At 55.0% G+C, this 13,453-nt stretch overlaps 1 protein-coding gene across 1 annotated transcript in view; it reads right to left on the minus strand.

Annotated features, from left to right (window-relative positions):
* Positions 1-2,628: 2,628 nt before the first annotated feature.
* Positions 2,629-13,453, minus strand: part of MPRIP (myosin phosphatase Rho interacting protein) — a gene marked incomplete at its 5' end in the record, with an annotated part of 82,499 nt that continues 71,674 nt past the window's right edge. Inside the window, 9 exons of the mRNA XM_082490290.1 lie at positions 2,629-4,034; positions 6,790-6,855; positions 8,060-8,145; positions 8,609-8,771; positions 9,434-9,520; positions 10,020-10,139; positions 10,280-10,439; positions 11,178-11,295; positions 11,879-12,026. Of these exons, the coding sequence (XP_082346416.1) occupies positions 6,823-6,855; positions 8,060-8,145; positions 8,609-8,771; positions 9,434-9,520; positions 10,020-10,139; positions 10,280-10,439; positions 11,178-11,295; positions 11,879-12,026 (915 nt within the window). The 3' untranslated portion in view covers positions 2,629-4,034; positions 6,790-6,822. The remainder of the gene's footprint in view (positions 4,035-6,789; positions 6,856-8,059; positions 8,146-8,608; positions 8,772-9,433; positions 9,521-10,019; positions 10,140-10,279; positions 10,440-11,177; positions 11,296-11,878; positions 12,027-13,453) is intronic.

A 13,453-nucleotide genomic window follows, 5' to 3' on the forward strand; every position in this document is an offset into this window, starting at 1 on the left:
CATCTTCATCACACCTCCTTTATGCCTTCCTGCACCAGCCACCACCGAAGCGCTGCCGCCTTTGCCAACACACTGCAGTGCCTTCCTGCCCGTCGTCACCCCCTTTTTGTTTTTAAAATAATATATTAATGTGTTTACACATGCTGAGTCAAAGGCGGGGGATGATTCCCCACCCGATCGCTCTGCGTGTGCCCTCCGCTTACCCAGCCCTTCTCGACGTTAAGAAATAAGGCTCGAAGCAGGAGCACTGGCAAAGAAATCACGTACTTTTACTCACAAGGCCCAATGCCGAGTCCCAGGCAGGACACTAAGCCCCAAGAGAGGATTTCTTGGTATGAGCAAGAGTAGAGCAGAAAACATCCCTCCATGGGGAGCCTCACGATGCCCAGTGGCATGAGCCTGTATCAGAAAGGGTCCCATCTCGTGTCCTCCACACCACCAACATGCCAATGCAAACAGCAAGGTACGTAACATCTAGTCCTCACGCTTAAAATAAGTGCTCCTGAGCAAATACAGAATGCAAAGAAAAAGCAGGATTTGCTTGGGGACATAAGAGAGGTCAGGGTCCACATGGTGAGAAGGAGACCAGCACACGTTCTGCTCAGTTGGCTAAAAAGGACAAAGTCCCACCATACTTCTTGAGAGAAGGAGGAGGAGGGTGTCCTTCTGGAGCCAGTGACATCTTGTAAGGGAAGAGCAGTGACGATGACAAGGCCTACGTGCCATCCTAACGCTGTGTCCCAAGGCCTCTGCCAGGAGATCACAGCTGCCAGAGAGCAGAGCTCACCACGGACCCAGAGCAGCCAGGGATGAAGTGCAAAGGTTATCCCTGCTGAGAGTTGGACAGATGACTTTGTATGGGACCAAGCCAGGGGCCTGGGCCGGGTGACCATCTCCTGACACAATCAGGTGTATACAGTATACAAAACATAGTGGATGGAGTCACCTTCCCACCCAAGTAACGGCACAAATTTAGATGAACCTGGGCCACAGCACTGACATCTCTGCTGGTCCTGCAACCTACTCCGCTTGGCAGGCCTTGGTGTCCCTGCTTTAACTCAAAGACTGCCTTTAACTGCTCGTGGATGTCACTGAAGTGTCATGTTCCCATCTGCCGTGAGCATGGGGACCTCAACACACATCCTTCACCCAACCGTGAGGTTACACCAGAGACTCAGCCCTCTCACTTCAGTCAAATGTAAGATGCCGGCAGGGAGAGAGAGAGAGAGAAAGCCCGCACATGACTAGCAACAGAAAGACCCCCTTCTTCCAGAAGTGGACTTCTAAGCACAACATATGCGCACTTGACCTGGAGAAGGCTGAATTCGGGAAGGGCTACAACCAGGGAGAACTGCATCTGGATGTCCTCGGCTGGAAGCAGGAAGCAGGACCCCACGCCACGGCTATAAAAAGCCACTGCTAAGCATGACCAACATACACGGGTTTATCACCAACAGTCTGTGCTTTAGCTGCCATCAGCGAGCTCAGCGTGGTGAGAGCAGTTATTTCCACAGCCCCAGGACAGCACTACGGTGACCATTTCCACTTTGGAGCTCCCCAGTTCAGACTCCCATCATGCAGGTGAGAAGCTGAAGACAAGCAGCTTTGGGTGCACAGGCCACGTTCCTCCACGGTGGGATGGGAGGAGGACTAAGGCGGCTGCTGACTGATGGGTGAAAGCAAACACAACGCGTGGAGCAGCACCGAGACTCCTGGGAGCGGCTGATGGCTGATCGGAGAGGCAGTCCAGGTGGGTCATGGCTGGGAAGGCTCCCGGGTCCTCCAACGCTCAGATTACAGAAAGTGCTATGGTGAGCTCGGATTAGGGTGAGTGGCTGCACATCAAGACATCTTAGAGGGCACGTGCCTGCTGATGAGGGAAAAGCCTTTGTATCCGAGTGGTTGAGCATCCTTCCTACCCTGCTCCTATCTCCAGGACTTCCATGTACACCCAGACACAGATTACAGAGCATCGCAGCAGGAGAGCATCCCCGGACGTGCTCTGCCCATGCGCGGTGCTGGCATCTTGGCTGGGGACAACTGGGGATCCTATAGGGAGGACCGGACGGCTGCTGTGCGCTGCCGCGAGTGCCCCAGGAGGTGTCAAGCCAAGTGCCCGGCCATGGCAAGGCCACACAAGTTGGACGAAAGCCTGCTTCACGCCGCAGTGAGATGATGCCGTCTCCTGCTGAGGGTCTGGTGGCTGAAACAGAGACTTGCTGCTCCGAACGGGAGGATGAGGGTGAGCTCTCCGGCACCCGCTGTGGTCCAGCCTGGCAGCACTGGAAATGGCCGTCCCCGGCCCTGCAGCGCTCACCACTCCAGCGAGAGTTTGCTCTGAGGACTGCGCTTAGTACCGCCTGCGTAAATGGACCCAAAATCAGCCATGAAAGCACACAGGAGCTGCCTACTTCAACCACGGGTTGAGCTCCCAAAAGACAAGAGGAAGCTTTGCTCCCCGCGAAGGCCAGGGCGTCTCTTTCACCGCCCAGCCCGACGTGCTGCGGGTCGCTTGGCAGCTGAACAGCCAACGTGCCGGAACGCCGCTTCAGCCCCGCTCCCAGCCAGGACCATCGGCGAGGCAAGACCCGGAGTCTTTACAAGGTGGCATCTCAAAACGTTGTCGTTAGCCCGGGATGAAGCCACCGCGCCGGGGCAGCCATGCTGCTGCAAAGCGGCGTAGGCTTCTTCTGGGAAGACGGCCTCTGCGCGGCCGTCTGCTGCAGCCGGCGCCACCAGCTCCCTCTCCGCACTTGTAGTTTGTATCCGTTTATCGGCCTCACGGTGCTGAATTGTACGCTTTAAATACAAAAGCTATTAGGACTGAGAAGGTCTGAAGCACATACTGGTTTTGAGATTTTTATTTCGGGAAAAAGATAAAAGAATTAAAATAGGAGCTGCCCTGCTGACAAGAAGAGTTGAATTCAAGAAGCTGATAAAAAAGGAGCATTATATGCATTGAGCACTGTGCATTTTCAGTCAATATTGGCTCTACTTTCTACTCTACTTTCCTTTGACTAGGAAAAGGGAGTTTCACATGCGCACAGACCCTGGGATACACGGGACTCCATGAGAGGAAGGGAGTAACAGCAATAAAAAAAAAAAAAAAAAAGAGTGCTGGGCTTGATCTAACAGAGGCAAGAAAGTGATCTTACAGCTCGGCCCCCGAAACATCGACTCCGACCACCAGCAAGACAGGAGGCAAAGACACGCCGATGGGGCAGACTCGACGGTGCCGGTGAGTATCTGCAGTTCCCTATCCATAACCACCCGGGCAGCCACCAAAGCTCCACGGGCTTCGGTATCGCCTACATTCAGGATACGGCACAGTCAAGGGGCAGGAGAATCATTTCTTGCGTCCTTCTCCAGCGAGATGTCAGTGTTGTACCTCCGGGCTGCGTACGCCGGCACGGACTTTGCGCTCCTCGACAGCTTCCCCCAGGCATTCCCCCCTCCCGCCCCCCTTGTAGGTGCAAGTAATGCAATCGAGATAACGGTTAGATTAGGCTCCTGGCGTGCTCCGAGCACTGGGTCTCCTGACAGCAGTAAGAGCTAGGTATGGCCGATACCACCCAGGCCCTGCTTGCATACCAAAGCGGTTGGTACGACAGAGCTAGCTTATTAACAGGCTACTGAGCCTTAATACTGACACTTAGTGTAATGGTTTACAGTAAAGGAAGGATTCTCCTACAAAGCGCCGAAGAGAGGGGAAAAAAAAAACCCACCCTGATCCCTTCCTCTCCCTCTCAGAGTCTCTGGAGCGTCTCACAAGCAGGGAAAGGTGCTGGGGAGGGGAGGGGGCGGCGGGGGGGGGGCACCGCCACCGCGGCGCCGGGTCCCGTCAGGGGGGGCGTCAAGACGAACGACAGCAAGGACAGTCGTTAAGGAACGAGAGACAAACGGTGCTGGTGCTGTGCTGCCTCAAGCTGGGAGGTGCGCGTGGTCAAGCGGAGCGGGGAGAACTAGTCTTTCTTCAAGTCCCTGGATTCAAAAAGCTTCAGGCGTTCTTGCACAGTCAGGCCTTCCTTCAGACTCTGGGAGAGACAAAAGACAGACAGCGTCGGACACGGGCGGGCGGGAGGCGGCGGCGGCAGCGGCGGCATCTGGCACACAGAGAGGGTGCGATGCTCAGGCAAAGGAGACGTGGGCAGCGGGAGAATGGCCTCCTTGGCGGAGAGATTAGTGGGACATGCTAAGAGAAAACACACGGTTATGGAGGGCGGTTACTGGTGAATGGTGCCTAGAGAGAGGGTGAGATTGCAAACGAACCAGGTGACGTACCAGAAGCAAATGAGAGAGGCACACCATGCTGCAAGCGGGATTAGCTCGACTTGGAAAATGACACACACACCCCCCTCCCCCCCCGCCAGAGCCTGCGGTGCAGCGGTGGTTGGGGCAATTTCAGCGGAGCCCCGGCACTGCGGGAGCCCCGGGCAGGCCGGCTCGGATCGGCTACGCTGCTGAGCAGGACCTGCAGGCCGGTCCTCCCCGCGCCACTGCAGCACCGACTCAAGGTGGGAGCGTCTGGGACGGTCCTGGCTCTGGTCAATGTACAGGCTTTGCTCAAGCAGCCCTGGAAGCTGCGTTTTTGGGGCCAGTGACAATCCCACCCTTTCTCTAACCCCAGCCCGGGGGCTCTCCCAAGCCAAAGCTGCCTCTACTGCACGGGGTTAGACAGAGGACGGGCCAAACGCTTGCTTCAGGTCTAGCAGGATCTGATGGCTGATCCGGTTCAGATGCAGCATCCAGATTTCAGCGCACGACACTCAGCTAGCCAACAGAAAAGCCCGCCCCACCAGCCCTCGGCATTGGGCTTTGTGAATTCTCCTCTTGCCTACCTGTGGGGACCCAGGAAAACATCGACGTGAGGGGCAGAAACCCAGAACCGAATTGCTTGCCCCCTGTAAGACAGCTTTAACCTGAAACTACCCCAAGGAGATGCACAAGCCTAAAGCCAGCCTTCCCTCTCTCCTGCAGCCCCGAAACTGGGGCATAAGAGCTTGAGGGGAGCAGAGCCCTAGTGAGTTTTCCCTACTTGCTGCTGCTGAGGAGGCACAGGATTCTCCCCAAATGACAGCCAGGCCCCCGGAGCAATGGCTCTGCCCCCTGTGCGCTGTAAAAGCCCCCATTGCTGGGCTGCAGCTGCTCTGGGACGGACACACCGCCTGCGGGTGCCCCACAGGTAACCGCTGACTGCCAGCCCATGCCTTGCAAGCTGCAAGGAATTCACTCCGCAGCTGGAACGTTATTTACAGACCCCCACACAAAGCCCCTTCTATTAACAGGCTGCCATCTCCCCTTTTCCTCGTACTTCCCTGACCACGGTGCCAGAGGACTGACTGTACAGTCATCGCAGCAGGTTGGGAGCGTGGGGTCGGGTTTTGTTTAAGGTGTGTTTATCAGGGCAGGGTTCCATGATAAACTTGCCCCGAGGCTGTGCAGATTGCCATGGTTACTGTATTTCTTTAAATGTTTCTCCTCCCACAGGCCCACAAATACAGAACAGCTTTGGGAAGCAGCACGGAAATGAAAGCACTAAAATGGATCGGTTTGAATTTGCAAATGCCGTGTGCTTTCTTTTCGACGGGCAGCAGAGTCTCTTGGGATGCGAGTCTCTGAGCACACACTTCCTAAAGGAAGTTTACTTTGGGCCTCTTTAAATAGGCAGCAACCCGTGCATTCCAGTTGGTACATCTGATTTCTCGTTAGATGGAAGGAGACAACCATTAGACTATTCTGCCTGATGGTACAAATTCCAGTAAATTCACCCCTTAGGCGGGCTCACAACCCATTTGAGTTGCTGATGACGGGAGCCTGATGAAGGGAGACTAATGCAGGATGAAATCTGTGATAAAGGGATCCTCCATCAGGCCTCCTGGGGCTCACCAGCCACCGTGCTGGGAGCTCCCCTCCTTCCTCTAACCTCCCTCTGCAGGTGCTCTAACCTCAGTCTTCACCACGGGCCAGAAAATTAGCTATTGCTCCAGTTACTCGAGATATTTGGGTCATTAGGATCAGCCTCATTTCTCATCAGCTCCCTCCTTTTGCTGGATGAGCTCGGAAGCCTCAGGCCAGCGTGTGGGATGCAGGCGCAGTGCCAAGGGATGGAGCAGCGGGGTAGACACCGGGGAGCTGGAGGAAGCCTGGAGAGCAGGAGGAGGAGGTTACTGGGCAGGGAGGACTCTTTTGCTCAGGCACAGATCAACCTAAAGAAGCAGCAATTACGGGTAAAGGAAATTTACGGCAGCCCAGGACCATCCCCTCTGCAGCTGAGACGGGGGCCACCATTTTACACGCTACAGGGCTTTGTGGGAAATGCACTTATAGGCATCACTGACCCACTCCTCCGCCTGGCTAACAGCAAAACGGCTGTTTTCCCTACAAAACCTGGATGTTGCTGAAGTTTAGTCTGAGGCATGCAGAGTCATTCAAGCATGCACACTCAGTGTCCCGCGCTCCCAACACAGCGAACAGGAAAACATGGCCCACCGTGTCCAAATCCTCTCCGTGATGGTTAGCTGTGTTGGCGAGGGTGGGAGGAGCGGGAAGAAAAGAAAGCCATATTCCCCAGGGAAGAGCCAGAGAGACTGCATTTCATACGGACCTTGGGTACGCTGACTTCTCCCCTCCCCTTCCCCCTCCCCCAGTAAAATAATTTAGCCGTAAATAAACCAGTCAGTCATTAAGAGAAGAAGGGCTCTCGTTTGCCATGGAGGTGTGAGCAGTGCATGCAAAAGTGGGCCGCTCCAGTGGGCAGCTGCGTCGCTTGGTGGGTGCCGGTTTGTTTACCTATGTGGCAGGGAACCTGGACTCGGGTTCATTTCAGTTATCCCATGAGACCTGCTCAATAACGGACTGTTGAAGGAAAAAGCAAAATAAAGAAAAAAACAAAACAAGAAGCTCATCAATCCTGAATGCATTTGGCATTCGCGCAGCCCCAGCCCTCCCCGGCCCCGGCAGCGAGGCGAGCAGGCAGCGCGCCCAGGCAGAGCCCATGCTTGCTCTCCTCTCCTCCTTCCCCCACCAAGCAACGCACACGGGGGACCACACCAGAAACGGTCCGAGTTGAAGCGGTGAAGGGAAACCCAACATGAGACCCGGCAGGTCTGGGCTGCCCCTGAAATGCGCAGAGATGCTCTCTGTATTTACTGGGTGCAGCGCAGACACCCCAAGCTGATGACCTGCCGCTCGCAGAGCTCGGGTGGTGACCGTTTCCCCACCATGGGCACCAAGCTAGAAGCCTTTTGCCTGCCCGGCTTCTCGCTCTGCCCAAGGTCCCAACCGCTTCACACATCAGCATGAGACACCAGGTATCCAGTGGTGAGAGGCAAAGCAGGTTTTTGCCCATGCTGATCTTCCTTCTGACTGACCTATGTTTAACGATGACTTCTCAGCGACTTTATTTGCCCTTTTTATCCCTGTGGTCCCACAGGAACAGCCAGTGTGTAACGGGATGTAACTCTGGCAGTCAGCAAGCCAAGCAGGCGCGCTTGGCACAGCATCGCTGGGCTTTGGGACCAACGGCAAGTACAGAACAGCCGGAGAAACACAGGGCCATCTGCACCGCGTTAACACACAAGCAAAGCGTGTGTTAAATATGCCCAGGACCAAGGCATCGTTGTTCCCTACAAAGACCAAAAATCTTGCAGTGATGAACACTGTAAAACCCAGAATGATGTGCGCATTTCCACCTACTGACACCACCTAAATTTCAACTGAAAACGGGGAGCAAAAACTGGGAGAGTCCTCCTGTGAAAGACCAAAGAACAGGGTGAACTTCGTCCGTTTTTAAGTGGGGAGCAGCTTCACGCCTCGATCTCAGCAGGGTCAGGAGCGCGTGTGCCCTGCTGGGCACGGCACGGGGAGAGGGCCCTGCCTGGCTACACAGACACCCGTTTCGCAGTCCAAAGCTCACTTTTCTCCCCAGTGCCATCCAGGCCAGCACTAGTGACCAGGAAATTCTCAGTTTTCTTCTCCTACCAATTTCTTCCCACCTGGGACCCCACCGGCGAGTAACGCTGGGCATTTTCATCACATGGGGAAGGAGATCTGAGCTCACCTTTGACCTGATATTCCTTAGTTGCCGGCTAACACTGGATCTGTCTTTCTTCAAGAAATCAGGGTTGCTTTTTGATTTCATAATATCTGGAGAGAAGGAAAAGGAACAACGTTAGCGTGGTGCCTGTGGGCTTCCTGCAAGGAGCAGGGCTGGGGCTCTTCTGCCCTCCCAGCCCAGGCAAGTGCCCCCATGAGCCCGACTCAAGCAGCGCTGCCGGAAGGGCAGAGGGGACTCTCGGGCATCTCCGCTCCCCTGCACCGCATGTAGCGTGAGGTTTTCCCCAACGCAAAATGCCAGAAGGCTTTCAAAGCCCACCAGCTTCCCATCCACGGGGCTGGAAGGAGGAACTGCCATGGGAGGGCCATTCAGGTCTCCCTGGTCCCTGCCATCTCCGGGTGAGAGTGTCCGCAAGGAGTAGAGGTGGGAAGCAGCATGAAATGGCAAAAAAGCACCACTCGGACCAGTTACTGTGCAAGGGCTCATATGCCAGGATACACGTGTTAGCTCGGGAAACCCACGATCACTTAGAGCTGCTGGAGGAGGACTGACCATATCCCGATACAGTGGTGTTCACAGGGGATTTCTCTCCCTGAGCTTCTGTGGCTGCTTTCAGCTGCTCTTTCAACCTGCTGATATCGCAGTCTGCCTTGGCCTTCACGATGCTCAGCTCCGTGTAGATGTCTTTGTACTTGTCGCTGGCGTATTTCTTATCCTGGCAAAGGAACAAGAACAACCCGATGGAGTCAGACATAAAGCTGGAGCCGAGAGGGTTGTGATTGCACTGAAGAGCAGCTTGGCAAACGCCGGCGGAAGAAGAGCCGGCAGTGGGGAGAAACGCTCGGTCGGGCCAACACACACATTTCAGCAGTACGGGACTTGAGATAGGCAAAAAGCTGTGAGCCCAGCGGCGAGCACACAGCGCTGCCTGTGCATGCAGCCCCTTCGTTACAGGATTACTTGTTTGTGGGTTTCAACTTTAGCAAAGACATGGAATTCAAGCAGGATTCCCAGAAATGGCCTTGGCAAAGAGGGCGTCTGGAGCAAACCAGATCTGATGCTGGGAGGCTGGGCAGATCTCTAACACTGATTACTTTTGCCATTTCAAATCTGATCTGATGGGACATGAAATAAGGGAAAAAGCACTGAAGGGGATTTGTCCCACAGGAAGGGAAAAGGGGTAAATCCTGAGCTGATACAGTCGTGGAGTGCTTTACTGATGACACCAAAATGGGCATTCAATTCCATTCAAGGGGAAAATTAAATGTTTTTTCAAACGTGGGGATAACTGAACTGAAATCTAAGCGCGCACGCGCACAGACACAGGAGCAGACCACAGCCTGTAAGAGGATTTGCAGAACTGTCCCCGGGCTTTACCCTCAGTGCCGTCTGCAGCTCATCTTTGAGGGAGCTGATCTCCTGCTTCAGGTACTGGATTTCTGATTCTTTGACCCGCAGCAGGACCTGTGGGAACAAAAGCAGCACGTGTTCACACCCGAGCAGATGCAGTGCGATCCCGAGATGCTCATCCACTGCGCCCGGTGACAACTGAGCCAGGGCTGGAGGCTCAGCCCCATGCTGGCACCACACCAGCACCGCAAAACTGCTGGTTCATGCAAGAAAATCACTCCTGGGTCTTGTGGGACCTTGCCCAAGCTCGCACCACTGATATGCTCCCTGCGCACCCCTCAGTTTCTGTTAGTCCCCACTACTTTGTGTGGGCTGGATCCCAGGGGACAAGAAGGGGATGGAGAAGGAAGAGCGGGTGTGTGGCTTGACGGGGTGAGATGGGAATATAAGGGCTCCCAAAAGCTCCTGGCCCCATCTCCCCCCCTGACGCACAGTGCTCACAGCCAGGGAGACCCAATGCGTGGAGGGATGGATGGATGGCTGTGGCATGTTCCCGGGGGTCCGCGGTCACTTGTGTCCACCAGCGCTGCCCCATCGGAGCAGCAGAGCTCACCTCCAGCTCGTAGGCGTCCTTGCCCTGCGTGAGAGGCGATCCAGCAGCCTCTCCCCCGCCCTCCCCGGTCAGCAGGGTCCGCAATCGCGTGATCTCCGCAGCCAGGCGGTTATTCAGCTCCTGGGAAGAGGAGGAGAGCCGGTGTGGGAAGGGGGAGGGCGGCCACGGCTCAGTACAGAGCCCTCCGTGCTGCCTGTCGGGCGGTTCGCCCGTCACCCCCTGCCTGCGCTGGCTGCCCTGGGCACGGCAGAGACCCTCACCTGGTTGTGGGCGTTGAGCTCCTGGTTCTCCCGCTGGCACTGGCGGAGGGCCTGCCTCTCAGCCTCCAGCGCCTGCGCCAGGTGGGCGTTCTCCAAACACTTCTGCGAATACTGCTCCGAAAGCACCTCCAGCTCCCGCTGCACCGACTGCAGCTCCTCCCTGGTGAAACGCATGTCAGGTAGTGCCCTCCCCGCACACACCCGTGCCCACCCTTCCTCCAGCGCCCCGGGACAACCCAACAGGGATGTAAGCACTGAGGAGGAGGAGGACTTGCATACTCCTTTTGGGAAAAACCTGAAGCCCAGAGCGAGCCAGCCCTTCCCTCTCCTGGCACAGCGGCGCTTGGGCACCAACGGGGACAGGAGGTCTTTCTCTAGGAGGTTAAATGGCAGGACTTCTTCAGGTTTCCAAAAACTAAGCTGAGATCTATGAAGTTTGCTCTGGGCACTTGGGACCGGGGGTATTTGCACAGCTACGCACCTTGCGTAGATGCATCAAGGTCAACAAAGCTGCTTGGCTGTTCTGCTCGGCTCCCACGTGAAGACAGCCTTGCCATGAAAAGCTAAGTGCTTTCTCCTCGCCCAGTTAGATTTGGTTGAGCAACCCTCCTGCTGCAGCTGCGTGAAATGCAGCACCGTGTCTGCACATTTGCTACCTCTGGTAACCATAAAGGTGCTGAGTTTGGGTAGTGTGGGGACATTGACCTGGAGCCCAAAAGATTACAGGCAACCGGAAGCCTCTGATGGGCGCAGCTGGGTCAGGACCAAGGGAAAAGGTCCCTGTGACGACAGGTCTGCCCCTAACTCACTGCTGACATCAAAAGGGAGAAAGGGGTCTCCCGCACGTGTGATTTCCCTGCGAGACACAGCGACAGATGGAGGACAACGACGGTCTTACAGGTATTGCCTTCGGAGGGCCTCGATGTCGGCGTTGACGCTGCTGATCTGGGAGCGCTGGGACTTCTCCAGCTCTCGCTCCAGCTCCTCCCGGTGCGCGTTCTTCATGGCTTCGATGGCTGCATGGCACAGCACAGCGTTAGCACCCAGCACCGCTCCACTCAAGGATAGGGTTTTTGAGGTTTTGTATGTTTTTTAAAGGAACAAACCCGAGTCATCCCAGCGAACCTCCCACTGCTTTGTGGCCCCTCCAGTCTGTGCCTTTCGCTGCAACCCCCACTTTTTAATGAAGTCCAAACGATTGTCCAATTCACATGTTGTTTCCAGGATTGTGGGACTCCTAATGCAGAGACCCTGGGCTCCAGCACTTTAAAACTCCCTGGGATGCTGAAGAATTAATCCACTGTGGAATCCGCAATAAATTAACCACAGGAATGACTAATGCCTTCCTGAGATGGAATGGAAAATGGATCAGACCATGTTACAGCCAAGGAGAGGGATACTAAGCCTGGAGAGGACCAGAAGATGGGTCTTCATCCAAAATGTATGTCCCACCAGCCTCTCCCCATCTCCCTGTGATCCCCACCCATCCCTCATCCCACCCCGTGCTCTGCTCCTCCACACCAGAGCAGATGCCATCCCCATGACCCCATCAACACGGAGATGCCCCGCTGCGGGGGACTCCCTGGTGTGTCCCCATACCTGAAATGGTGGCAGCCGTTTCTTCTGCCAGCAGGCGATCTTTCTCCTCCCGCAGCTTCTCCAGCTCCCGCTGGTGCTGCCGCTGCAGGTCCTCAATCTTCTTCTGGTGTGTCTCCTCCATGGCTGCAAAGCCCCTTTCACATGTTGCCTGCAAAAGGGACAAGGGGAAGGGGTTGGCCGGTGTCACAGTGGTGCTGAGCCCACCAGTAGCCGCACACCAGTGGGTAGGTTGGCACCCAAGTTCCACGATGGGGATCTTCTCCCTCCCCAAGCATGGAGGAGCCAGCTGAGGATGGACCTGGCGAGGTCCGAGCCTGTCCTGTCAGCTCAACACCTGACAGCTCCAGTGAAAGGGAAGGACAAGGTAGGTCTGAGTTCAGACCCGACTGGGGAAGCAGAATTTAACATGTATTTATATGTTAAAAAGACCACAAAAAAGCCTACTGTGCCCCTTCTGCTCTCTTTTGCAACACCTGATTTTATGGGGCCACCTCCAGGGTGGAAAACAAGTGACTTGTGACAGCAACAGGACCTTAATTCCCAACTGAGTATCGCTTCACATGCTGCACGGGCAATTATTTGCTAATGGAATTACTAGGAGTGAACTTAGGCCAGGCCATGGGAGCAGCGCTCTGGGGATTCAGGAGTCACCAGCTCTGAGATCCTGAATTCCAGCCGGGTTCTGCCCCAGGCGCAGACCCCACTCCTGCCTCTGCAGTGGGACAAATGCAAAAGCCCCTTTCCAGTTCAGCCCGGCTACTCCGCCAAGCGCATCGGGATCCTGGACAGACACACGGCTGCAGGACAGGACAGCACAGCCTCAGGCAGGCTCCAGCCACGAGGTGGGAAGGGACACACACGGGGGATGCAGTGCAGGAGCCCCGTCAGACATCTGGGGACAACCCTGATGCCAAGCGCTGCACCAGGCTTTTCTCCCTCTTAATGTTACAGACTGGCTTTATTTCCTGATTTCAATGGATTTCTTCTTGATTCAGACTCACGTTTTCCATGGGATGCGAGAACTATCGCCTTCACGGGAAATTTAAGGGGGATAAATTCACTCCCCCAGTGATAAAAGTGCTCATGACAGTCTAACACCCACTGACCTACACTAACATACATCAGCATCACTTCACTGTCTAATGCTCTGTAATCTGTGGCACCTTCATTCCCAATTTTCAGCTCTGGTGCTTTTATTCCTCCCCTTTAAGTTTGAATCTTGAGGCATTCTTCATTTTCTCAGCCTTTTCTTTTTTTTTTTTTTTTTTTTTTTTTTGAAACGCATAACAGTGCCAGAACCTGCCTGGACTTGGCTGACTATGGAGAGGCACGAAGCAGCCTTGCAGAATTCTTCATCGCACCTCTGATGCTGGAGGAAAATGGTCAATGCTCCTCCATAGCTCTGGCTGTCGATTCAGTATTTAATGTATTGTAAATGCATTGCTATAAATCCAGGACATTTGAACACGTACAAACCAGTACCTCGTGTTACTGATGTTAAATTCTCCATCAGCTTCAGAAGGGAGGAATCGAGCGCATTTTAACCTGTAAATCGGAGAGGTTTGCAATCGCCTG

Source organism: Vanellus vanellus, assembly GCF_965231255.1.
Source record: "Vanellus vanellus genome assembly, chromosome: 14".
Taxonomy (NCBI): domain Eukaryota; kingdom Metazoa; phylum Chordata; class Aves; order Charadriiformes; family Charadriidae; genus Vanellus; species Vanellus vanellus.